At 56.1% G+C, this 25,442-nt stretch overlaps 6 protein-coding genes across 6 annotated transcripts; 3 read left to right on the forward strand and 3 right to left on the reverse strand.

Annotated features, from left to right (window-relative positions):
* Window positions 1–5,787: 5,787 nt before the first annotated feature.
* Window positions 5,788–6,210, reverse strand: CGCA056_v003373 (uncharacterized protein; the record flags this gene model as incomplete). The annotated part of the gene is made up of 1 exon (XM_037318630.1): window positions 5,788–6,210. One exon carries the CDS (start codon window positions 6,208–6,210, stop codon window positions 5,788–5,790), a length of 423 nt encoding a protein of 140 aa, XP_037183292.1.
* Window positions 6,211–11,467: 5,257 nt separating this feature from the next.
* Window positions 11,468–13,386, reverse strand: FUBP1 (Far upstream element-binding protein 1; the record flags this gene model as incomplete). The annotated part of the gene is made up of 4 exons (XM_037318631.1): window positions 11,468–11,577; window positions 11,632–11,812; window positions 11,863–13,277; window positions 13,341–13,386. The coding sequence occupies 4 exons, from the start codon at window positions 13,384–13,386 to the stop codon at window positions 11,468–11,470; spliced, it is 1,752 nt and encodes a 583-aa protein (XP_037183293.1).
* Window positions 13,387–17,068: 3,682 nt separating this feature from the next.
* On the forward strand, window positions 17,069–19,252 carry PRM1 (Plasma membrane fusion protein PRM1; the record flags this gene model as incomplete). The annotated part of the gene is made up of 1 exon (XM_037318632.1): window positions 17,069–19,252. One exon carries the CDS (start codon window positions 17,069–17,071, stop codon window positions 19,250–19,252), a length of 2,184 nt encoding a protein of 727 aa, XP_037183294.1.
* Window positions 19,253–20,362: 1,110 nt separating this feature from the next.
* On the forward strand, window positions 20,363–22,734 carry trp-3 (Tryptophan synthase; the record flags this gene model as incomplete). Its single annotated transcript, XM_037318633.1, has 4 exons — window positions 20,363–20,410; window positions 20,530–20,617; window positions 20,676–20,746; window positions 20,803–22,734. The coding sequence occupies 4 exons, from the start codon at window positions 20,363–20,365 to the stop codon at window positions 22,732–22,734; spliced, it is 2,139 nt and encodes a 712-aa protein (XP_037183295.1).
* Window positions 22,735–22,995: 261 nt separating this feature from the next.
* Window positions 22,996–23,814, reverse strand: CGCA056_v003377 (54S ribosomal protein L24; the record flags this gene model as incomplete). The annotated part of the gene is made up of 1 exon (XM_037318634.1): window positions 22,996–23,814. The coding sequence occupies one exon, from the start codon at window positions 23,812–23,814 to the stop codon at window positions 22,996–22,998; it is 819 nt and encodes a 272-aa protein (XP_037183296.1).
* A 423-nt stretch (window positions 23,815–24,237) lies between these two features.
* Window positions 24,238–25,365, forward strand: CGCA056_v003378 (Uncharacterized protein; the record flags this gene model as incomplete). Its single annotated transcript, XM_037318635.1, has 2 exons — window positions 24,238–24,378; window positions 24,433–25,365. The coding sequence occupies 2 exons, from the start codon at window positions 24,238–24,240 to the stop codon at window positions 25,363–25,365; spliced, it is 1,074 nt and encodes a 357-aa protein (XP_037183297.1).
* Window positions 25,366–25,442: the final 77 nt, after the last annotated feature.

Below are 25,442 nucleotides of genomic sequence, written 5' to 3' on the forward strand. Positions count from 1 at the left end.
TTTGATAAACTAAAGTGATCCTGCTTGGGGATGAACTTGGGAAAGAAATATTAATGTAAATCCAGGTAGACACAAAGACCCCCTTTTCGTTCAACTGAGCTCAAGTTCCCATTAAACGTATAAATAGATTCCCGATTCAAATGAAAGCCTGCCATGGGAAGCGTACCCGCAAGGGCGAAGGCTGGAGAAAGAAGCAGGCTACGCCTTGGCAGCGAGTTGTTGGTGGTCAGCATGCAGGAGTATCAGATCCTCAGGATGAACGGATTATGCATAATTGGAAAACGTTCCAACTAGACCCAATTATTGGCAGCCAAAGAAGGGCCCTGTGCTACAAATTGTGGATGTGATATAGGATGTTAGCAACTGTTGTAATGAAGGTGACCAGGTGAGGCTATGTGCCACCTCGAATGCACTGGATATTGGAGACTCACCCGATAGGCCCACTTTAACGTGAGGATTCTAATCCTTGAAAATGCCTAAGCCCAAAATTTGAGCATGGGCATGCGGTAATTTTCTCCCCAAAGCCTTGCTGACAGCCAGTGAAATTGACACAAGCGTAGCCCACCTCTGTACGCCCGGGACCGAACAAACATACATAATCTAGGAGCCTAAGCTCTTAATTCGGAAAATGTCGAACCAGTCGTACTCATACTCGAGAGACATCTGGCGCCTTGGCAATGAGCCTGGTATTCAGTGTCGCGCGTGTTTGCAGATTATTTCTGGCGAGGCAATGGTCCGAACCTTTTGAGTTCTCCCACCCGGGATGGATCAGCAACACAAAAAGCAGGATTCTGAGGACCCCAGACGACCATTAATTGATAGCACACGATCTTCGTCTGTCATGCTTGCTAAAGCCTGGGGTGGGTATTATGAAGATCTTGCCCACTTCTGCGCCCACAATCTCCCCGAACGTGGATGCCTTTGCGGAGGCTCTTGGTTCACGGCTAATATTCGAATCGGAGAAGAATATGATGCAAGCCTTATCAACAGGCGACCGCCGACGAAAGCTGGAGCAGACGATACTTGCGCTATCCAAGGTCCCATTGGGACAGCCTTGGCCCGAAGAGAGCCCCTATGACATATCCGACATACTCAAGGCCCTGGGAGTCCTAGACACATGGGCAGAGCGAGAAGAGTCTCGCTTTGACTTCGGAAGCACGCACGGCAACATCTTACACCTTACGTGGCGTCGCTTCCGCGTTTGGGTCAAGTGTGCAACATGTGGTGCTGCTTCGGTCAATGATGCTGGACTTTTCATCGATAATGATTGTGAGAAAGTTCACGGTATGACAATGGATCGAATTCCGGGGCTCGGTTATGTTCACACCCATCCGGACGGCACTTGCCTGCTGGTAGATGAGGAAGGCCACATTGTTGGGCGAGCGGTTTGGGCCACACCTGCATGTCCATGTGAAGAGATGGAGATCGTGAGACTGCAAATGCCTACACTGCCAAGGCCGCGACCTAGGTCGGAGTTTTGTGAGCGGCTGGGCTGGACTTCATGATCTGAGACCAGCGCCTTCAAAGCTTGCCTAATGGGATTAGGGTCAGACCAACTCAAAATGGCAGACAGTATAATTCAGACTCTGTAATCTCCTCATCATGTCTCCTGGGAGCCTACGTTTTTAAGGGCAGAGGCAGTGCAGAGACCTATCAACGATCGAGTGCAGGCGGTGTTGGGCCGCGGGCGCAAGTTTCCATGTGCGTCATCAGCGTCGTACGACCTGTGAACGTAAAGAGGAATTGTGATGCCCTTCAGATACCGCTGCGTTGACATATGCGTGAACAAGATGGCTTTCGGGCATGCCACTGAGTCCTATAACCGTAGACGCCTCCTGGACCAAATATCAGCCTTCTCCCAAGTTCCAAGCTTTTTTCGGCTATGAAAGTCGCGACGCAATTGACAATAATGTTTTATTGGAGTAAAGCGCATCCAATGGCATCTTGTCCCTTACAATCACAATGCAGTCAGGCCTCCGAGTCCAGTCCCCGCATACTAGATGACAACCATCAATCATCTCCGCCGCACGAAACCCGTAAGCGCCGTAACACGTCACGGATCTTGACTGGTTATGCCGTTTTGAGCGTTAACAGAAAGCGATTGAGTGCGCTTTTGCGCGCAAGACGCTGCGCGCACGCAACAGTCCTATAGATTCGCAGTCATCTCCATCATCACTTCCCAAGATACAAAAATTGAGCTGCGAGCGCGAGATCTCAGAAGTTCGCCACGACCTTTCAGTATTACTTGAGTTATTTATTACACGTACAATTCCGCCATACTCCTACGGTAGAGGATTCGAAATGCACCGTTCTTCAACAGGAAAAAGCGCCCAGACACGCCACGCACCAATGCATAAGAGGAAAAGAGCTCTTAGGAGGCCTGAGGGCGAGTGGGCGAAACTTAAACCTGTCATATGTAAGTTGTACGCAAGTGGGACTTTGGAAGAGGTGACGGGAATCCTGAGATCCGATTACTCAATCGAAGTCACGTAAGTCGGATATCCAAGAAGCCCTTCACCTCAACTGACATATTTTCTAGAAAAAGATAACTGGTCTACAGATTAGAGAAATGGGGTATGCGAAATTATAATACAGGTGAACCGGGGTCATCTGCGAGCCCGGAAGACTCAGCAAGCAACGAAAGGCTCTATAAGTTGGAATCGTTAGCGCCTTCTGCTCTGAAGAAATCTGCGCAAGCGTCCATCTCTCTAGGATCTGCGAAGGATACGAACGAGTCGGAAGTCTTCAATGATACCAATCCGCTCAGCAATGATAACAGAGAAGACTCAGCAGCCGACTATCCGAAGCTGACGCGTCTCATGATTCAATACATGAAAGAGGCGATGGCATCCGGCGAAGTTTTCATGGACAGCGCAGACCATGTCGGAAATGGCTGGCGATTGTTTAGTTGGGCACATGGAGCAACTGAGGCAATCGAGGCCACACGTGCCGTTTCAATGCCTGAAATAACGGCTACAACTGCTTGGAAATACCTTTCAGATGATGTTTCCTTAGAGAGAATCATCGTCGACGAACATCCGTTCATTCTCGGCACAATCTTTGCCATCTGGAAGAACGCGACCTTGGTGGATGATGGTGACGAAACGAGCAGGATGTTTCTGCGCGCGGTTCTCAGAAATTGTGAGAGGCTCCTTGCACCCCGTCATCACATCACGGGTATCTTCAAGTGTTTGGCGAAAGGGCGGTTTGATCCAGATTACTGCATCGACCGTCTGGTAGTTCTGCCTGCGGAGATCTTCAGCAGAGGGACTCGAACGTTGGACCCGAGCTTCGAATTCGACGAGACGGGTGATTACCAAACCATTGCGTCTTTGCCCATTCGACAGTATCAACCAGGATTCTCAGCCAAAGGTCCACTACGACTCAAAAGAAGTCTCAGTCACGACGGTACGAGCGGATTCTTTTATCGCGGCGAGAGTAACCTAAGAGATACCGCTTCGAAGTCAGATGGACCACTTGACCCATTTCATGGGACGCGTTCGGAAAATAGGACAGACGGTTCCAATCGACAATCGGTGAATGAGGACGCATCATTGCCTGACACCCCGGTACCCGAAGAGAAACCTAAGGAGACAGAAGTTGACAGGGGTCTCGGAAGCGACACGGAAGATTCTTCGGCAGAAAGTGCTTCTATGTCGTCTTCTGAAAGGCCCCAAACCTTGGACGAGAAGCGGGAAGAGATTGTTGACGATATCATGAGAGAGTTCATCCTGAATTTGGACACATATCTGGAGGAAGCATATGGGACACGCGAGACTCCTGACGCAATGGACACGGGTGATGCAGGGACAAGTCGGTCACAGGCCAAAGGCAAAGCAGTTTGTCGGCCGTCCAACACTACAAAGCGATCCAGACTAGAAGCAAAGGGAAATCCAAGCCGTGATGTGCGGGATCGGGGCCGAGAGGGGAACAATAGTGATGGCGACAGTAGCGGCGATGATGGCCACTCGAAGAAACGACACAAACCCTCTGAGAATAGGATTTCGCCAGTGTTGTTCGCCTGCCCTTACTTCAAGTGGAACCCCTGGAAGTATCGTCAAGAGAAAACCTGTATGGGACCTGGGTGGAAATCAGTCCGCCGAGTCAAGTAAGTTTCTATTTTGACAGAAGCTTCTGTGTAATTTGGTCTAACAGGGCTCAAGAGAACACCTACTACGGTGTCATGAAAAGCCGCTCTACAGATGTAGAAGGTGTCACCAAGACCTAAAAGAGGATGCTGCACTTGACGCCCATTCCAGGGCCGAGCCTCCCTGCAAAGTTGTCTCCGTCCAAAAGCCATGTGACAAGTTTAACCATAAAACAGCCTCGAGACTGAGGACTTTGACCAAATGGGCAACGTCGGAGAGAGATTTCCGGACAGAAATCTACAGGCTTCTGTTTGACGTGATGGATAATAAGGTCCCCACCCCTTGTGAGTGGTATTATGAAGTACTTTTCCTTACTTCTCACTGACATACCTTCTAGACTATGATATAGACACATCTTTACTCTCTCAAGCAGAGTCGTGGCCTGAACACGTGCGTCGTGAGGTTCCGCCGCGGCTGCGTGAGCTACTTGAGACGGAAGCTGCTAGAGCTCTGGACAACGTTGTTCCTGATTTGATGGGCCGACTTCATGATTTCCTCCGCCATTTGGAGCCACTTCTGGAGCAGTCTTACCAGCAAATTCAAGATCGACGTGACGAGCAAGACGTGTCTACTCCTCAAGACGTGGCTACTCCTCAAGACGTGGTCACTCCTCAAGCCGCCTCGCATGGACCGACCTCAGTCGATGTCGGTGCCAATGTGTCGGACGTGAACAATCCGGATCTTGGGGTCCTAGATAACCATGATAATGGCGTGTCGTTCAACGTTGGAATCTCGTCCTGGGATATGCCACAGATGCCAAGTGCCTGGCCTGCCAGTGTTCTCAGTTCAAGACGATTACTATCCACAACAGCAGGATGATCAACCAGACCTGGTTGAATGGGATTTAATGGAAGGAAACCCTTTGCTGGATGCAACAAGCATAGACTGGAGCCAGTGGCCGTCAGGGGTTAGTGAAATTCACGGGACATATCCTGGAGGTGGTGGCCCATCTGGAGCAACATGAAGTGCCGTTAGAGACTAGTCGTCGGACAATGAAGTTGCGATCTTGAAGACGCGTCTAAGTGGGCCGTACGTCGTCAACACGAACTACGTTGGCTTTGGATCGAACTTTTGATTAAGCTATTCATCAACTGCCGTTACTGCCGCCGTACGAGATGCCGTGATACTTCACCTCCATCGAGATGCGCACATCGCGGGGATCACCCGCAAGCCAAGCCGGGCGGCTCCCCTCACTAACAGCCCCTCCAGATCGCCGCACCACTAACGTAGGCTAGGCCTCCTAGACCGCGGCCCTAAGGGTATCCGTCGCTTTGCCCCCAGACACCTTTTCTGATCGCATTCAACAGCTCATCGATTCCCTGTTGCATCTTGCTGCTGCCTTGCGAATGAACAAGAAACATCCCGTCCCGCTGCTTATCCTCCGAGATGAGGATTCATGCGTCCCTGTCCTGTCCCATTGGTATCCATGCGAAATGCCAAAATGCAACATCGCTCCCCGAAAACGCCTTCTTTCTTTGCCAATGTACTCCAAATGCTGGTGTTCTTGTACCAGGCCCCTCCAATAAACGCCTTTGCCCAAATCCCGCAATCGTATCCTTTTCTCGGCCATCTTCCATAAAGATCATCATCATAACCTTCCCAATCGAGCCTCTCGTATCCCCCCAAAACCGTCCCAAACTCACGTCCTCGCCTTCTTCTTCCTCCGCCCCTCCCCCTCGTCTCGCGCACCAGACCGCTTAATCGTCGACCCCGGTGCTGTAGTTGCTGAATGTGATGATGCTGATCCAAAAGCGTGCTGTTGTCTCTGCTGCTGCTGAAGCTGATATTGGGCGTACTCGTGATATTGCTGGTGGTTGTGGTACTGCGCCGCCTGATATTGCTGCTCCCCGAAATCCATCCCGGCGACGCCCTCGTCCTCGCCGGCGCAGGCGTCGCACTCCTGGTCGAACGCGTGCGTCTCGACGTCGACGCCGCGGCGGCAGCCCCCGAACTCGTCGGCGTTCTTGGCCTCGAGGCAGGATAGCTGCTGGGAGAGCTCGGCCCACGTCAGGGACTGGTTGCAGCGGGTGCATGTGCCCGCGAAGAGGATGAGGCGGCACATTGCGCCTGGTGTGTTCAGATGGCTTGGTGAAGACTGTCCTGGGGTCCGTTGTGTGAGGAGAGTGGTGATGGAGAGGATGAATTTGTCGTCGAGAAGGACAGCTAGGACGACGAGTGCCGGAGGAATCCAGGGGGAATTTTAAGAGATGATGAGTATGCCAATTGTATCAATTGACCGTCTCTTGGCCAGAGAATCTCAAAAAGCTAAAACATCAACAGCGGAAGAAATGAAGAATCGAGTCAACTTGGGGGCGAATGGCACCCTTCAAAAGGCGCGAAAAGGGCCAGCCAGCTCTGGGATCGACATCAAGGGGGGGGGGGGGGGCCTTAGCACCTGGTGCACATCTCGCGGAAAACGGGACGGGAGCAGGGGGGGTGCTGTGGCAGGGGTGAGGGGTGTGTTGCTGCGTGTTGGTGTGTGTGTGGGTGTCGGCAAGTGGGGGAGGGAATCGCGCGATCAGCCGCAGAGAGGAATAAGACTGATCGAGCAATATGCAAGACACAAGACACGGAAGCAAGTCGAAAAAAAAAGCAAATTTACGGCTCATAAAAGTAATTATCTATTACGATAAATCAGAAGAAAAAGCGCCGGCGCGCGTGCAAGGAGACGGACAGTGGCCGCACATGCAGCAAGGCACATGCACCCGCACCACCCCATCAACCGTATTGCAGCAAACGCCCCCGGCACGTGGCCGTAGGAGGGAAAGGATGGAAAAGCTTTTCCTTCTGGTTTGCCCTGTGTGGGATGCTAGGGCCATTTCCCCGTCCAGTTGACTTTCTGCCCCGGTCATTGACGGATGTACATCAACAGTGTCAGTCAGCACAACCATGTAGCTGTGTGTGTGTGTGTCTGAGTAACGAGAATGTGTGCGGTCAGGGAAAGAAAGAAAGCACCAAGGGACCTGTCTCTATCTCTCTCTTCCTGCTGCTGCCACTGCTCGGCGATCCAATGACATCTCCGCGCGGGAGAAGCCACCTCCGTGAAGCCCTACTACCTACCCTCAGACCGGGCCTAGCCCTGCCTGCCTGTCTGCCCCCCCCCCCCCCCCCCCCCCCCCCCCCCAAAACTCACTGACATACCATTTCTGAGTCGAGATAAGGTGATTTATGGCCAGAGCTGCAGCGGACGGGGCTTGCCCAACGGCGCTGAGACAATGGGAGCTCTTCCCACGAACGGCCGGAAAACCATCCATCGAAGCGTTTTCTCTGTTCGTTAATGGAAAACGTCTAAACCCTCTTTTTGCTCTTTATTCCTTCGGACCTTTACTCCGTTGTGGCGCCTCTTTCCGGCGGGCGAGTATTGGTTCACCGGGGTTTTCTCCGGTCAGAGTGTTATGTTGCTCGCCAACTCTGTCAGAAGTGTATGCAAAATCAATGCGTCCGCCTTCTTGAGAAAAAGACACATCTGACAGCAACAAGAAAAGGTTTGAAAGATGCCTGGGCATGTACACAGTAATCACGGATGCGAGCTCAAGAGATCGGACAAGGAACTGTAGGGCGGGCGAAGCGTTCGATGGGGGGGAGAGGGAAAGGGGGGTCGGATGTCAGGATGAGCATGGATCATGCGGCGAGCAATGCTTCAAACCTTGCTGTATGGCAGATTTGCATGGCTGCTGCGACAAGGATGAAGCTGTCTCGCAAACGGCCGAGAACCTCTCCCACCCGCCTCAGTGCTGCCCCCGTCCCTGTCTTTCTTTTTGTCCCCCGCCAGAGTGACAGCCAAGCTTGCAACCCCCCAGCTTTTGCCCTCCTCCTCGCATCTCGGACGGCACAGCAATTTGAGAAATAACAATGCTATATTTAATTCCAATCGGTTCGTTCGTTCGTCTTGGCTGGCCGGGGATGCCTGACCAGGATACACAACACCACAACCCTAAATCGACCTGCGCGATGGTCCTCCTGCCCAGCAGCGTCGCACTGGCGATTGCAAGTTGAACGCACATCTGGGAACCCAAAACGATCTTTTTTTTTTTTTTTTTTTTTTTTTTTTTACCTTTGCGCATGTCCCATTGTCATCAATCTGTCTCTCATCGACGAAGGTTGAACTTCTCGCTCGACTGTGGTGGGGCGGCGCGGGATCGCCCTTTACACTTCCGGCGCATGGCAAGCAGCAGCAGCAGTAACTCACTGCGTCGGCCGCCGCACGTGGCATCACGGACATTACCTGTTTCGATCATGTCTTGCGCGGGGGGGGGGGGGGGTGATGAGGTTGTGTCTCTGTTGTCTTCTCGGCCGCTAGCTAGATGGCGGAGGGCCTATTTGTTATTCCCCCAATGCAAATCTGTGCAAGGCGATATTGCAAAGTGAGAGGGCGTGTGGCAGGAATTGAGATTGAGAATTGGTGACAAATTGGGGTTGCATGCGGCACACGTCGGAGGATGGCGGAATCTGTGTGTATGAGAAGTCTAGACCGCAGACGATGATACGACGAAGGGGCAGCTCTCTTATTGGGCGATGGAAAACACCATCAAAGATGAAGGCTAAGCCGTGTCGTGTCGTTCGGCCGTTTGTTACACATAAACGACACCTCGTAGCTCACGTCAAAAAAATCGTTCGTTTTCGTTTTTTGCCAAGGTCGTGGTGTCATCGAACAGACGCTCGTTCGTCCGCCTTCTCGCTTATCGTGTCCGTGCCGCCGCAGAAACATCAGGCTTGAGATTTGCTTCTTCTGCGGCCAACGTCTCGCGTGGCTTCTACGTGCATGTAAGCCAGATAGAGTTCTCACTCTGCCGTGAGTTTTGTACGGTGGAGAGGCGGCAGCACCTTTCCACGTCTGGGCGGGCGCTGTTTCTTGCATGTGAGAGAGATGTCTGTGCCGTTCGGGACCAGGTTCCGTGATGCACGCCGGCCCGGGTGAGGACGGAAGATGCTTCAGTGAGAGGAAGAGAGAAGATTGGTATGGACCGTGGCTCTTTGGATTGAATCCTGATGTTGCGCGCATTGGCTGGGTATGTGTAATAACGCAAGATTCTGGCGTGATGATCCTTTTCGCGTGGGCACATCAGCCAGATCTTCACCTTTGTCACTACGATTTCCAGATCCCACCAGTGCGTAAACTTCCACACAGAGCAGAGCTGAAGCGTTTGGCATGTGAGAGCTCCTCCTCCTCCTCCTCCAAGCCTGAGCTTCCCGTCTCACCTCGCTCTTGATTCGCTTCCCTCTGTTCGCTGCGATCTTTTGACAGCTGCGGCACGCCGCGCGCGGATGCCCAAAGTGGATGAAAAGCTACCCTGAAAAAGCCGGTTCATGCGAGAGAAGATCCCGATTTGACAGCTTGTATGGGGCGCGGGCACGATCGTTCGCCCTTGTCACGAAAGTGTATCTTCAACAGACAGACAGAGAAAGGATTAATTAGGTTAAGGTTGTGGAAAGAGCGTGGCTTGACAGATTTACCTTGCAGATGCACCGATGGGGTGCTAAGATAGCCGCCGCGCGACGACGAACCGTCCGAGTGTGCTTCTGGTTCAGTACCTTACCTTTACCCGCAGAAAGATTGACGTCCTTATCTCACTCACAGATCCCATTTCTCGACGAGGAGACGGATGTATCCCACCGGATGTATGACATTGCAGTTCCAGCTGCCAGCTGCAAGTAACTAAGAAACGAAGCACGCATACACAAAACAGGACCAAAGAACAGACGGTGCGTTTTCGCTCGTTTGCCTGTCTGATTATGTATCCAACCGTGCAGCAAACGATGAGCAGGCGATGTAAGGGTCTGGGCAGAGAACGACAAAAGGATCTGGCCTGCCTCGCTATCGCTATCCGCGGATGCTTCGTTGCTTGATCCGCCCGGTTGTCTGTGTTTTTGCGTCGTCGCTTATCGGAGACCTGCATATGATCATGTCTGTCTGCGCGTGTCTGGATCGTGCTTGCTAGGATTTTTCACATGTGAAAGGGAAAAAAAAAGATCAGACCCTCTCGGATCATGCAGGTGGTCGGAGTTGATTTTTAATCGTAGTCGTCGATGCTACAGAATGGCACGAATAAACTCCGCGAAGGAATTGCGAAAGAGTCCTGCTGCGCTGGAAGACGCCGCCCGGGCCTGGATCATGTATGAATGTTACGAAGCAATAGCATCAACGAATGCACGCGTCACGAGAGGAATGTTGGGTCTCGCACCGGCAACCCGCCTCGCCGTCTCGGATGCTGCCGAGGAGCCGGACGTGTCGCTCTGCGTTCCACTGGACACTGTGGACGAGTGAGCGAAGCGCGTGTTGACGCGTGAAATCATGAGACTCGATTGAGGCGGAATTACTATTATACAGTGTGCTTTTTCTTTTCCATCGTCAACCCGCCTGTCCTTGCCAACCTCATCTGCCGAAACATGGAAATGGGGAATCAAAAAATTCAGCTGTAGCATGAGAAATGAGAAAGGAGAAAAGACGGTCTGGTATCATGTCCACAAAGACCATGGAGCTGCACTGGACGGAATACGCATCCATACGATGAAGGACGTCATATAGCCTTGTTTGAGGTGTCATTGACGACGCAAACCCACGTAGAGATTCAACCGTGATACGATGCTGGTGTGATGGAATCACTCGGCGAACGAGTTGAACGGCAGTCGAGATGATCGCTTACGCCGATAGTGGCAGTCGCAACTTTCCTCAGGCACCAAAGCCCAAGCGGTATCTTGCATCATGACCAGCAGGAGTGTCTCGGAGCTTCACCATGGCCACCTGCGAAGGGAAATATTCCACGATAAACGAACAACGCCACCGGTGTCAGATTCTGGAGCGTCCAAGTCCGAAATAGTGTTCCAGCCGTCACACAGGCGAAAAGAGCGTGCATCAAGGACATTTGGCAAGAAACCCATGTCGTCGCAAAGCGTCATTACGCACCGTGTCCATGTCAGGGTCGAGGGTCCCGGTCATGCCAGTCAAGGAACATGTGCAAGCGAAGAAGTGCCATCATCATCGTCAAGTGTCGAGTGAGTTCAGTGCATCGGAAGTCAACGAAGCAGGACCATAGGCAGTCCTACATCTTCCTCCTTGTTTGCGATTCCCGGTTGGTGGTGTGTGTCCAAGTATAACAAGTAGGACGCTGTGCTGTTGCAAGTCCAGCGGATGAAAGTTATCAGTCGTCGAGAATGAGAATGAATCGTGAAATGCGATGCGACACGCCGGAGTCAAGGGCATGTGCACCGCTTCAGTATACGCAACGCGAAAGGAAGCATCATGTCGAGTCCATGGCAAGTGATCAATCACATCACGTAGGCATGGTCTCCACGAAGTGGGCGCACGCTCAGTGCCTCCTCTATGAAGCTCCCGGGGGTGCAGTACCTGGCTGGCCTGCTGCGCCGCCTTGTTGCTGTTGATATACGAGGGACTGGTACCACAAGGCAAGGTAGTTCTGGTAGCCTCCGTCTGTTGATTCATTAGCCACTATCACGGGTGCCGCAACACGTTGACATCACTCACACTGGGCATAGGGGTCCGCGCCATCGGCTCCGGCTGGAGCTTGCGCAGCTGGGGGATTAGTCGATCCTGATGCTGGTGGGTTAGATCCCTGTTGAGAGTAGCTTCTGTCACTGTAATCCTGGTTCTGGCGACCGCGACCACCACCGCCGCCTCCGCCACCGCCTCCGGAGTTCTTCTGACGCTGCGATATGTTAGCATCTGTATGCTCCTTCAGTATCTATGCCAACTTACCACGGCATCAACCTTCTCTTCGATTGCTTGCTTCGCACGGGCGATGCTATCGCGCGAGCCGATGAGAGCAATTTCGCGCTGGACCTCCCCTGGTCCTGAAGATTGGGCAACGTTGATCTTACATCCGGTACCGTTCTGCATGTCCCGAATGGTTTCACCACCTTTGCCAATAATCATACCGACAGCCTCGGAAGGAACGTAAATAGCGTCGTGAATTTTGTCGGGACCTCCAGCCTGCGGGCCAGCATCTCTCTGATGACCACCATCCTGCCTGGGCGGCTTCTTAGCCGGGGCGGCAGGCTGGCCGTCATTTCGACTATCGCTGTCCACAATCTCCATGATGAGATCCTTCGCTTGAGCAGCAGACTCGTGCGAGCCAATGAGATTGACAGGTCGAAGGCCGTTAACGCTCTTAGACTCGCCGACAATGTTGATGTGGCAACCAGATCGCTCCTGCAAGTCGCGGATCGTCTCACCGCCACGACCAATAATGAGGCCAACGGTTCTATCGGGCACCATAATCTGCATACAATCTTCGCCGTCTCTCAAAGCAGCGGCACCTGCGGCTGCTGCTGCTGCACCTGCGCCGCGGTTGTCGCGAGGAGCTCCCTTCGGGTTCGCAGCGCCGCGGTTGATGGCCCCCATGCCGCTGTCTTCAATGATGCGGTTGATGGCGGTCTTCACCTCATTGCGTCGAGCCCTGGGGCCGGTAATCTTGCACTGGCGGAAGGGACCATTGTCGCTGGACGGGAGAAACTGCACCCGGCAGCTGGACTCGGATTCTATTCGGCGCAGATTCTCGCCTTGGCGACCAATGATCAGTCCAACGAGACTGGACTCAATCTGGATAGTCTCGGCGTTGTCATCGCCGCCGCCGCTGGCTCGGAGTGGTGACCGTTCTCTGGCATTGGAGTTGCGCGGCGAGAAGGCGCGACCACGGGGGCCTGGGCTGTAGGACCGTTCGCGACCGTACTCGCGAGGACGTTCGTCGCCGCGTCGTTCATCTCTGTACGGGTTGAAGTTGTCGCGGAACTGGTCGCGACGGTTGGGAGGCGAACGAGATCGCGAGCTTCGGTGGTAGCCTCCACGAGAATCCTGGCGCGGAGGCTCGTTGGAGTAGACGAGGGGTCGGTCGTAGGAGGCAACGCCCTTCTCAGCGGCAAAGGCCTTAGCTTGGGCGATGGCGTCGGCGATGCTCACAGTGCCAGAGTTGACGGGCCGGATAGAGCTCAGATCGAGACTGCCGCTCGCGGAGGGCTGAGGCAGCTGGTAACCTCCGCTTGCGCCGTAAGGAGGCGCGCTCTGCGGCATTGGAGGGTATGACGGAGGTTGGGCGCCAGGAGGAGGAGGGTATCCAGGCGGCATGCCAGGCTGGGATTGGGTGGGTGTCGAGGACGTGCCTCTTTGTGCTGCGCCTATCGAGGCGAGTCGTTAGTTGGGGATGTAGACAAGGCGCGGTTCATGTTTCGGGTACCTACCTAGGGCAGCAAGGATGGACGAGATGTCGCGGGGTGGTTCGGCCATGTTGGCGGTGCTTTGATGCTTCACGATCAATAGAGAGGATGGTGAGTTGTCAGGTCAAAGGAAGTCGTGAGGTTGAAGGTCTCGTGGGTGCGCGAGTTGAATTTTCAGTGCGACACGATACGAAATGGGATGTGGATTACGAGTGGGTTTGATCAGGTGATGAAGGAGCGCCGCAATCTCTTTATTGTCGCGATATCAGAGGAAGACAAATCAATGCAGTATTCTTCTTGGACGACGCGATGATGACCGTACTGATGTTGGAAACCCGCGACAATGCCCTGATGTTGTCGGTTGGAGAGGAAGAGGGCAGGGCAAGCTGAGGGTGAGAGTTGCAAGGTTTGAAGTCTGAACGAGACCGCCTGCCGAATACAGAATGCGCCTACCTTCAGCTGCGATGCGCGACAGGAAGGAGGGTCCAGGGGCAGGGGCGACCTGAGGCAGGGCAGGAAGTTGGAGAGTGGCCCCGAGTGAAAATTTGGAAGGAGCGGACTTTTATTGCTCCCTGCCGGCGGAAGATCAGTTCTGGTCCGTGAGGCTGCTTAGCTAAGAAGCGGGAGGGTGCACGTGCCCTCGCCCAAGTTGTCGCTTCTTCCAAGGCCGGCGGTGAGATGATTGCGGCCAAGTTTTTGTGCTCAGGAAGCTACCTACCTACGTCACCTCTGTTCAGAGCTTCCGTGACTGACTGATTTCAGTCAGGCAAGGCGCAGTCAACTCCGGCTCAGAGCATGAGAATCTAGGATGACTGCCACTGACATGCCTGAGTGAGAAAGAAACTCCACGTGAGTTTGCGACACTGCAGACGATCCAATTCATGCCTCGCATGCAAGATGCGGCCAGTCAGTCAGTCAGTCTCAGGCGACTCAGTCCGCAGCCATATGGTGGTGCAGCAGCCCACGCATAGCTGCTGACAGACTGGACCTAAGGGCTGAATAGACCATCATCTTACGATACGAGATTGTTAAGACGCGCCTCGCAGCTAGAGAAGGACCATCCGAATATCTCATCTAAATATCCGTCTTACGGCCCCGTCCCAGAGACCGCAAGCGCCGTCCTCATCGTTGGCGGTTCGTCGTCCGCAGCGTCTGCAGCGAAGCGCCCTACGTCGCAGAGCGCGGGCCACCAGCGGCCAATCATTCTCTCGTAGCGTCAAGACTTGAGACGACCCCACAGAACAAAAGGAAGCACGGGGCACTGGTGAGTTCTTGTTTGGTGGGTCCATCGCCAGTTGCCGCAAGAACCCTCCGATGGAAATGCGCATCGATGGAACACTGAGCAGGCAAGCAAGGTCCATGGAGGAATGCAACTGACTGTGCAACTACCTAACTAGCAAGTGCGTTCGGACACCTTCCATCCTTCCTTCTTCCGATAGGTAGATGATGGTTAGCCGGGGCAGTAGTACTGGAGGAAGAAACTTGGCAGGTGGAATGTGAATGAAGTCAAGAAGGTGCCACTACTGCCTTATCAGAGGTGTACCTGCCGTGCATGCACCTGGGCCTGCCTACCGCAGTAGTCTCTCGTACCTTACCTACCTTACCTCACCTTACCTCACCTTAACCCATTTAGACGAACTGCCTGGGCATTTGAAGGGAGGCACGATTTGTGGGATTGCCTTAAGCCTTCCTGCCGTCTGACCAAGATCAGCCTCCAAAAGACCGTTCCTGTCGCAAACCGGTTTTTGACCTGCCGTGGTTGTAGTGGCAAATGCTTGGCACTGATCATCAACCATGCCCCATCGCCCACCCGCGCCCATCGCCATCGGCCGACTTGCCTTTTGGTGGAAAGGTCTGCCCAGCAAACACATCCACACTTTTTGCCAAAACACCAAGGGTCCGGTCCCCATTCTTGCCCGTCGCTTGCCCAGCCAGCCAGTCTTTTCTCCTCTTGCCATCTCGTTGCAGGGGTCGTACCTTAGCGGCGTGAGCCGAATGGCGGCATCCGCATGACGATTGGACAAAATGTTTGTTCAGACGATTGGGGCCCCCCTGCAGGCGCCAGCCATCCGCCGCCTCTTTTCGTTCGCTGGCTGACGATCTTTACTCTGTTCCTGCTTTGCTCTTCCCAGTCACCATGACCCTTCGTGCAGAACTCCCCGGAAATCCAGCAAATTCAGAGAATTCCAGACCACCCTAGCCAGGACAACTCACCGTTTCTCTCGCCCGCATCGCACCAAAGCCCATTTTGCGAGGTCCGGCACAGCCACCGGCACCACCTGGCGTGACTCGCGACGGGGATGCGACTGGGCTTGAATCTTGACTGGGCAGCCTGTTCTGTGTCTGTCCACGAGGTTATCGACGAGGAGGGAGGTCGAGAGGGCGCCCGGCGAGGGTGGCACGGTGGGCAGCTCTCCGCAGAAATGCCCCCGGCTTGCCAATGGCGTCAGAGTGCATTCTCGCCGGGCGAGCTTTGAACGAACCGGAGCCTACGAACGAGACCGGGTTCTGTTAAAATGCCATTCCCCTCTGCTGGCACCCCCGAATGGCGACTTTTGGAAAGATGGGCACCATCCGTCTGTCGCTCCGTGGTGTCCCCTTGCTCAGTGACTCAAACATCCATTTGTATATCACTCGCGAGTTCGCCCCATTCACGAAGCCGTCAACGGCTGGCTTAGACGAATGCTGGTGCTGCTTTTGCTTCTCGTGATACCACAACACCACCTCACTGCGCAAGTCAAGTTTCAAGCAACGGGCCTTGTCTTTCGACGAGACTCTTGTAGGAGCAACACACTCAACTCGGCACACACCCCGTAGTTATCATTTACCTTTCGCCAAGCGATCTCAACTCAGCTCAACTCTCATCCCGTCTCTCACACCAGCTCCAGCTCGGCCGCCAAGCGGAGCCGCAATACGAGCCTCATCGATCGAGTCAATCTATTCCGTGCCGTCTGATACGGCTACACAACATCGAGAGTCCCGTCCCGTCTTCCGGAAATATCGCTTTGCCTTAGCAGCGTTTGGGCAGCCGCTCATCGCGACCCCGGACGGCGTCTTTGGTTGGCTGAGAGCACCCGTTGAGCGCGCTTAAAAAAGGCTTCACCCAAGTCCTCCACCTCACCTAGCACCCGCACCTGCCTCTCTGCCTTTGCCTGGTGCCGCCAAACGGACGAAACAAAGGCTTGGGCCAAGTCCAATTTCCTCAAGGCCACGGCCAAAAGGGCCTTTGCAGGCTTTATTCCTTCTGCCTCGAGGTGTGAATCAAGTAAGCAGTCTTTCTTCTTTGATTTCGGGACCCATATCCCCGTCCCCCTGCTGCTGCTGCTGCTGCTGCGCGGCTGCTGCGTGATCCCGCGGCCTCGACCTCGGCCGTGTTAGTCGTGCCTTCCTTTTATTGTACTTCCTTCCCATTCACGACTCCCTTCTCTGCTACACCTCTCCCAACCCAAACTCAGTGTTCTTCACCTGCACCTCAAAGACCCCACAATGGATTCATAGAGAGCTTGTTCAGTACCAGTGCTTGACGAGTTTCCTTTGTCAATTTCCTTCTTTCCTCTTTTTTCTGTCTTTGCCTCGACGAGTGATTCACCTAATTCAGTCACCACCACCTTCGACACATAATCCTCTTTGCTTGTCGACCACCACCGCCTCCTCTCTTTTTGGACTTTTCACATTTTTTTTCTTCTGCTTCTACTTTTTTGCTGGCCACGAAACTTTTGCATCAAAAATCTTACACCATCGATAGACTCAAGATGTTTACCTCGCGGAAACAACAAGAGGCCTACCCGGCCGTCCCCGACTCCCTGAGGTCGGACTCGCTCGAGATGTCGGAGCTTAGAAAGACCCAACAAGCTCGAGCCGACACCTCACCCTACATCACGCCCTATCTCGGCCTCAGTGCCAGACTTTCGCAAATCTGGATCAACCGCTGGACGATCCTCCTCTTGCTCGTCCTACTCAGAATCATTATCCTCATCGCCAGCTTGAACGACAACGTCGACGAGGCCAACGCAAAGGCACTGTCTGCCTGTACGAAGGTGGAGGATATCGGCAGCGCCATGGCTTCCATGCCCCACTACCTTTCCGTCGGTGTCAACGAACTGTCCGCCAAGGGCATCGAAAAGACCCTCGACGGCATGGTCGCGGTGCTGGGTCTGGTCATCACCGGTGTCCAGAACCTCATCATCTTCGTCATCAACATGATGACCTCCATGTATACCTGCCTCATCACGGCCTTTGTTCACGGTGGTCTCGACGTGGCTTCCGATGTCACCAAGAAGGTTACCGATGCCATGAACAAGGCTATTGGCTCCATTACCGACACCATCGACGACAAGGCTCAGAGCTTGCAAGACGGTATCAATAAGGCGGCCAGTGCCATCGAAGACTCGGTCCTCGGCAAGGTCCTCCCAGACTTCCCCAAGGTCGACTTTACCGGCCCGGTCAACGATCTGCGCGACATCAAGATCGACACCAGCGGCTTCGTCAGCGATCTCAACAAGCTCAACGACGACCTTCCCACCTTTGAAGAGGTCCAGAACATGACCGCTGAGGCCATCTCTTTCCCTTTCAACTTGCTGAAGCAGACCGTCAACGACGCCTACGCTGGCTACAAGTTCGACCGTTCTGTCTTTCCTGTCGCGCAGAAGCAGGCACTCACGTTTTGCTCGAACAACAACAACATTTCTGATTTCTTCCGCAACCTGAGGGACAAGATCACCAAGGCTCGCATCGCTTTCATCGTCGTCCTCTCCATCCTGGCCGTGTTGGTCATTGCTCTTATGGCTTGGCTCGAGATTATGCGCTGGAGACGCGAGCGCAAGACGGCCAAGATCATTGCCAACGGCCAGTACGACTCAATGGATGTCGTTTACATTGCTTCCCGCCCCATGACTGCGACTTATGGCGTCAAGATTGCTTCTCACTTCAAGGGCAAGCGCCAGATCATGGTTCGCTGGGCCATCGCCTACGCCACGTCTCTTCCGGCCCTCTTCGTCCTGGCTCTTGCCATCGCTGGCTTTTTCTCCTGCCTGTGCCAATACATCATCCTCAAGGCCGTCCAGAAGGAGGTACCGGCCCTGGCCAATCAGGTCGGCAACTTTGCCGGCGAGGTCGTCAACACACTCGAGGGCGTTTCAAAGGAGTGGGCTGACGATGCCAACGGTGTCATCCTCAACACTCAGAACGAGATCAACAACGACATGCTTGGATACGTCACGAACGCGACGTCAGCGGTCAACGACACCCTCAACACCTTCACAAGCACCATGACGCTCGGCCTTGAGACTGTCTTCAACGGCACCATCCTGATCAACCCCATCAAGGACGTCGTCCGCTGCACGATCGGCCTGAAGGTTGAGGCTGTCCAGAAGGGTCTTACGTGGGTCCACGACCACTCGCAAATCTCGTTCCCCACGTTCGACAACGACACGTTCAGCCTCGGCGCTCAAGAGTCAATCTCGGGCGACTCAGACCTCAACACGTTCCTTGCTTCGCCATCATCCGTGACCACCGACGAAGTCACCGGCGCCGTCACCCACGTCACCGACTGGCTGGAGCGCGGCATCATCCAGGAAGCCCTCATCTCTACCGGTATCCTCCTCATCTACGTCATCATCGTTCTCATCGGTGTCATTCGCGCGCTGGTGGGCATGGTCGTGCCAGACAAGGGCCGTGGTGAGGGTGGATTGAGGTATACTGGCGATGACCGTCCGGCCATGAGCCCGAGAAGCCCGCCGAGATCCCACGACAACGACTCGCGGTTCCCGCAGTTTGGCAGCGATCATTCTGCGGTCGATGACGAGCACTACTCGAGAGACATCCGAGACGAAAAGACGATCAAGAAGACCAGCATGGGGCGCGCGCAGCCCATGGAAGGCCACGAGAGGTCGAGCTCATACGGCCACTTTGACACTGCGTCATCTACAAAGTTTTAAGACGGTATCTATGTCGACAAAGAATATCGAACATGCAGAAAATACAACAAGAAAAAAAGACAAAGAGGTTGGAGACCTTATACCTCCGGCCTGGCTGGACCTTAGCCGAGAGATACCCCTCATTTTACGACAGGTCTGAACAATACGAAGAGCATGAGATAAAAGGCGTTGGATCATGGTGGAATTTACCCCATGGTGGGAACAGGGAGGAAAGGTCGACTCAAAGATACCAACGGCTCAGTTGCCGCACCGTTTGTTTTCGATTCTACAACGGTTCTCATATTATGCTTTTTGATTCCGCCGGAATGATTTGGTTCTTGGCAGCTTTGCTAGCTACCAGAATGTCTATTCGGTATATACCACTAGGTAGTTGAAGATTGAATATACTGCTAGCTGCAACCAAAAAAGCTCAGGTGTCCTGTTGGCCGCTGTGTCGTGATGAAACGGACGTGAAGTTTGCCGGCGGAGAGCAATGACATCGACGACGACGGAGACGGAGCCGTTCGGGATAGGCGTACCGAGGCGTCCCACAATATTGGATGTGTGGGACATGATTTGGAGTCCGCGGCCATTGCCTGCCGGAGCGGCGACGGGCCAGATGGCAAAGTGATGTCTTTGAACCTCTTTTGGGCATCTCCGCCCCGCCGCCGAGGCGAATTGCGCTGTGGTGGGCTCCGCCGCTGGAGGACGGGGCAGGGGCCTGCAGCTCAATTGAACCACTCAGGAAGCCAGGATTTGGACAAACAGGCCGCTTGCCGGCATCGGTGCGGTGGCGGGTGTGGGGTGCAGCTGGTCCCTGGGGGCTCTGAGGACGCTGAATCTGCGCAGTATCGTCACTACGGCGGGCAGCGTCCGACTTTCCAGCGGGTTTGGGGCACCCCAAGCAGCCCTGCGCTCAAGTCGGAGCTCCCGTCCGTGTTCCATCGACTCTGGCTGGCACCGTCCCGCCTGCCTCCGACCAGTGACTCCCCGATCCCCCTCCCCCCACGTTTGTCGGAATCATTCATAAAACTACCACCGCCTTTCGAACTTCCTCCAATTGACCCTCTACAAAGCGACAGCACCGAGTCAATTTATTCCGTATACCCCATTGACAGGTTCATATTCAACATGGAAGGTCTTAGGCAAACATTCCAGCGCTGCAAGGCCCAGGGCAGGGTGAGTCTTTGCTGCTTCCCCTGGTCTCGTGCCCCGCGATCGCAATCGAGGGGACCCCGCGGTCGACACCGTCACCGCCGAGACGGAGCACAAGAATACTGAACTGACGATGTGAATAGTCTGCGCTTGTTACCTATGTAACTGCTGGTTACCCCACGCCGCAGGACACGCCCGGCGTCCTGCTAGCCATGGAGAAGGGTGGCGCTGGTAAGTTTCGCCCCTTGTGCTGAGCCGTCGAAGAGGACAGTTACTGACACCGCGCAAGACGTGATCGAACTCGGCGCTCCCTTCACCGACCCAATTGCCGACGGACCCACGATCCAGACATCGAACACTGTGAGTAGCACCCGCCGAGCGGCTTTTGAGGGCGTTGCGAGGACTAACATGCGCAGGTTGCGCTGCAACATGGCGTCACGATCGAGTCCACCCTCCAGATGGTCAAGGACGCAAGGAGTCAGGGCTTGAAGGCGCCCGTGATGCTGATGGGATACTACAACCCCCTCCTCAGCTACGGCGAGGAGCGCCTCCTGAACGACTGCAAGAGTGCCGGCGTCAACGGCTTCATCGTCGTCGACCTGCCCCCCGAGGAGGCCATCTCCTTCCGCAAGCTCTGCACCAAGGGCGGCCTGTCCTACGTGCCCCTGATCGCCCCCGCCACCTCGGACGCCCGCATGAAGATCCTCTGCAAGCTCGCCGACTCCTTCATCTACGTCGTCTCCCGCCAGGGCGTCACCGGCGCTCTCGGCTCCCTGAACGCCAACTTGCCGGACCTCATCGATCGCGTCAAGAAGTACAGCGGCGACAAGCCCGCCGCCGTCGGCTTTGGTGTTAGCACCCGCGAGCACTTCCTCAGCGTCGCCCAGCTCGCCGACGGCGTCGTCGTCGGCTCCCAGATCATCACCACCCTGCAGAAGGCCGCCCCCGGCGAGCTCTTCAACGACGTCGAGAAGTACTGCGCGTACCTCTGCGGCCGCAACAGCTCCGAGGGCGCCGAGACCACCCGCGAGGTCGGCATGGTCGAGGCCATGGCCGCCGCCAAGGAGCCCCAGAACCCGACCGTCGACCACATCACCGCCGACCAGGACAGCGAGCTGGTCGCGCAGCTCGCCGCCATGCACGGCAAGATCCCCGAGCGCTTCGGCGAGTTCGGCGGCCAGTACGTCCCCGAGAGTCTCATGGACTGCCTGTCGCAGCTCGAGGAAGGCTTCAACAAGATCAAGGACGACCCGTCCTTCTGGGAGGAGTACCGCTCGTACTACGAGTACATGGGCCGCCCCGGCCACCTGCACCTGGCCGAGCGCCTGACGGAGCACGCCGGCGGCGCCAACATCTGGCTGAAGCGCGAGGACCTCAACCACACCGGCTCGCACAAGATCAACAACGCCCTCGGCCAGCTGCTGCTGGCGAAGCGCCTCGGCAAGACCAAGATCATCGCCGAGACGGGCGCCGGCCAGCACGGCGTCGCGACCGCTACGGTCTGCGCCAAGTTCGGCATGGAGTGCACGGTGTACATGGGCGCCGAGGACGTCCGCCGCCAGGCGCTCAACGTGTTCCGCATGAAGCTCCTGGGCGCCAAGGTCGTCGCCGTCGAGGCCGGCAGCAAGACGCTCCGCGACGCCGTCAACGAGGCCATGCGCGCGTGGGTCGTCGAGCTCGACACGACGCACTACATCATCGGCTCCGCCATCGGCCCGCACCCGTTCCCGACCATCGTGCGCACGTTCCAGTCCGTCATCGGCACCGAGACCAAGGCGCAGATGCTCGAGAAGCGCGGCAAGCTGCCGGACGCGGTCGTCGCCTGCGTCGGCGGCGGCTCCAACGCCGTCGGCATGTTCTACCCCTTCGCCAACGACCCGTCGGTCAAGCTGCTCGGCGTCGAGGCCGGCGGCGACGGCATCGACACGGCGCGGCACAGCGCCACGCTCTCGGGCGGCAGCAAGGGCGTGCTGCACGGCGTCAAGACGTACATCCTGCAGGACAAGCACGGGCAGGTCGCCGAGACGCACTCCGTGTCCGCGGGCCTGGACTACCCCGGTGTCGGCCCCGAGCTGAGCTCGTGGAAGGACAGCGAGCGCGCAAAGTACGTGGCGGCGACGGACGCGGAGGCGTTCATCGGGTTCCGCCTCATGTCGCAGCTGGAGGGCATCATCCCGGCGCTGGAGTCGGCGCACGGCATCTACGGCGCCATCGAGCTGGCCAAGACGATGAAGAAGGGCGAGGATATCGTCATCTGCCTGAGTGGCCGCGGCGACAAGGACGTGCAGAGCGTGGCGGACGAGCTGCCGAAGCTGGGACCCAAGATTGGCTGGGACTTGCGCTTTTAGATGAGGTGTGTTTGAAACGCGGGGCTTTTTCACGACGAATGGACACAAAAACATTTGCAGGCGTAACGAGGGGATATCCATTTTGGGGGATGGGTTTTCACGGGCAATTCTGGGAATATAGCATTGTAGACCACAAAAAGACATAAGGGGGAGTTTCCTCCCTAGTTTTCATGATAAGGTGTTTTGTACATATGATACAATGAGTTCTTTTTAATTCTTCCTCTCTTCGTGACAACATGCTTCTTCCGCGCGCATACCGAATCATATCGTCCTATCAGACGGCCCGGCGTTCTGCCCCTCAATGTGCACCTCCTCGTACGCCTCGTCAAGCGCCTTCTCCTCCTGCGCCTCCTCGCCGAGCGCGAACCCGCCGGCCTCGGCCCTCCTCAGCGCCTCCTGCATCTCCAGCGAGACGCGGATGTGCTCCACGCGGTCGTGGTACAGCTTGTTCGGGTCCTCGCCCGCCCTGTCGGCGCGGATGGCGGCCCAGCTGCGGATGGGGATCAGGGCGGAGAGGTCCGGCACGGGGGCGCCGTTGCTGGTGGTGAGCGTCTCCTCCGAGACGCCCAGGCGCTCCCTCTCGGGGCCGCCGACGGACTCGCGCCAGGCGGCGGAGTTGATGACCATCCAGCGCAGCTTCCAGCCCGACGGCCCGAGCTCTTTGACGCGGGCGGTTTTCGTCTTGGTCACGTAGGCGTCGAGGCCGCCCTCCTTGCGGATGGTGCGCAGGACGCGGATGGTGAGGCGGGTGCGGACCCAGGCGCCGAGGGCGTCGGACCAGAGGCGGCGGCGGTGGACGTTGGGGCGCCAGGTGCGCGGGGTGATTTGCTTGTATTTGGGGGCGACGTTGTTGCCGACGCGGATGCGGGCGGAGCCGTAGAGGCCGGAGTTTGATTGTTTGTAGATGAGGCGGGGGCCGAAGGGGTACGGCGGGAGGGCGTCGGAGGGGAGGTTTTTGATTGGGATTGTTTTTGTGAGGGTGGCCGGGGTTGAGGAGAATTGGCGGAGGGTTGGTGGTGTGCGGAGGGAGGAGGCGGGTGTGGGGAGGGTCCCTGGGCGGAGGAGGGAGAGGCCGCGCATCGTGGGCGAGGATTGTGAGGTTAGGTTGCGGTGGAGGAGTGCCTCGAGGGCAGGCGGGAGGGGAGGGTATCGTCGTGGCGGGCGGCGGTGGTGGTGCTTCGTGGTGTTCGAGGAATGGAATTTTTGGAGTTGCAGCTTTCCGTTCGGGCGGGCTGATGTTCCGCCCGCTGGGTGGAATTGGGTGGTGTGATTGGTTGGAGGGGCGGTTTGGTGGGGGCGGCGACGAGGAGCTGGGTTAAAGTGGAATCAGCTGATTGCGTGTGGGTTTCGCGACCTTATCGTTGGGCCGGGAGCCAGTCCGTACGACCTTCAACCCCACGCCAGCCTGACGTAGCGAGTAGAGACTACCGAAGTTGCAGTGACATTCCGACAACCACAGATCAATCACTTTTATTCCGGTCAAGAACAAGGTGGAAAGTCATAATGCTTCCCCCGGTTGAGGAGTCGGTCCTCCAAAACAACCCCGAATTCGCGGCGCTGCATCACACCCTCACGACGGCCATCCTCAACCCAGACGGATCGTCAAAGAAGCCGTACACCAAGGAACAGTCCGCGATCCAAAATGTGCGAATACCTTCAGTTTGAACCATCGCCGAATTCCAGCTGACATCACCCCAGGAACTAGCAGACCACACCTACACAACCGCCAAAGACCACCTCCTCACATCCGCCATCTCGACCACCGCGCCCCCGGACCCAAAACCCGCGCACCGCTCGCTGCGTCCCACATCCACATCCACATCCCAAAACCCACCACCGCCTTCACAACAACAACAACAACAACAACAACAACAACAACAACAGCTCCCAGAGCCCCTCCTCGACCTCCTCCTCCTCCTCCCACCCCTCCTCACCTCCCCAACCCCTCTCGACCCCGCCTCCGCCGCCATCCTGCTCTCCAACCCGCCCTTCTCCCAGCTGCAATCCCTCCTGCCCCAACTCGGCGAGCTCGTCTCCTCCACACTGCACACCTCCGCCGTCTCCCTCGCGCGCATCGCCAACCCGTCCACGAACCCCTCCTTCCTGCACCGCACCGTGCCGGGCCTCAACGCGACCTACGCCAAACTCGAGACCGACGTCGCAGCCGCGCGGCACGCCCTGGCTTCGGAGCGGCTGCGCGCGGCGGCCGCGCTGACGGAGCTGTTGGACACGCACGCCGGCGCGCTGACGCTGCTTGTGCGCGCGCTGGAGGCGAAGCACGGGCTGGTCGCGCGCAGCCTGGAGATGCGCGCCGCGGAGACGGGGCTGGAGGCGCAGCGGGCAAGGGCGGAGGCGGAGGTGGCGCGGGAGGGTGTCGTGAGGGAGGTGTATTCGCCTGAGATGGTGGTTGCGCTGGGGAACTATGAGGCGCATTTGAGGGATGCGAGGATACGCTTGGAGGGCACGGTGGCGAATTTGAAGGCGGAGCTGGAGGGGTACGGGGTTGGTGAGGAGGGGAGGGGGGATGGGGGGAAAGAGAGGACGTTGAGGGAGATTGCGAGGAAGTATCGTGAGTTGGAGAGGGAGAGGGATGAGGCGTTGAGGGATTTGGAGAGGTTGGGGAAGGCGTGAGGGACGTCAACGGGGGAGTTACGGAAAAATCGGACATTACAAAAGAAGCAGAGGTCACGGTCTAGGGAGACAGATTA

Source organism: Colletotrichum aenigma (assembly GCF_013390185.1).
Source record: "Colletotrichum aenigma strain Cg56 chromosome Unknown KSG_Cg56_contig02, whole genome shotgun sequence".
Taxonomy (NCBI): domain Eukaryota; kingdom Fungi; phylum Ascomycota; class Sordariomycetes; order Glomerellales; family Glomerellaceae; genus Colletotrichum; species Colletotrichum aenigma.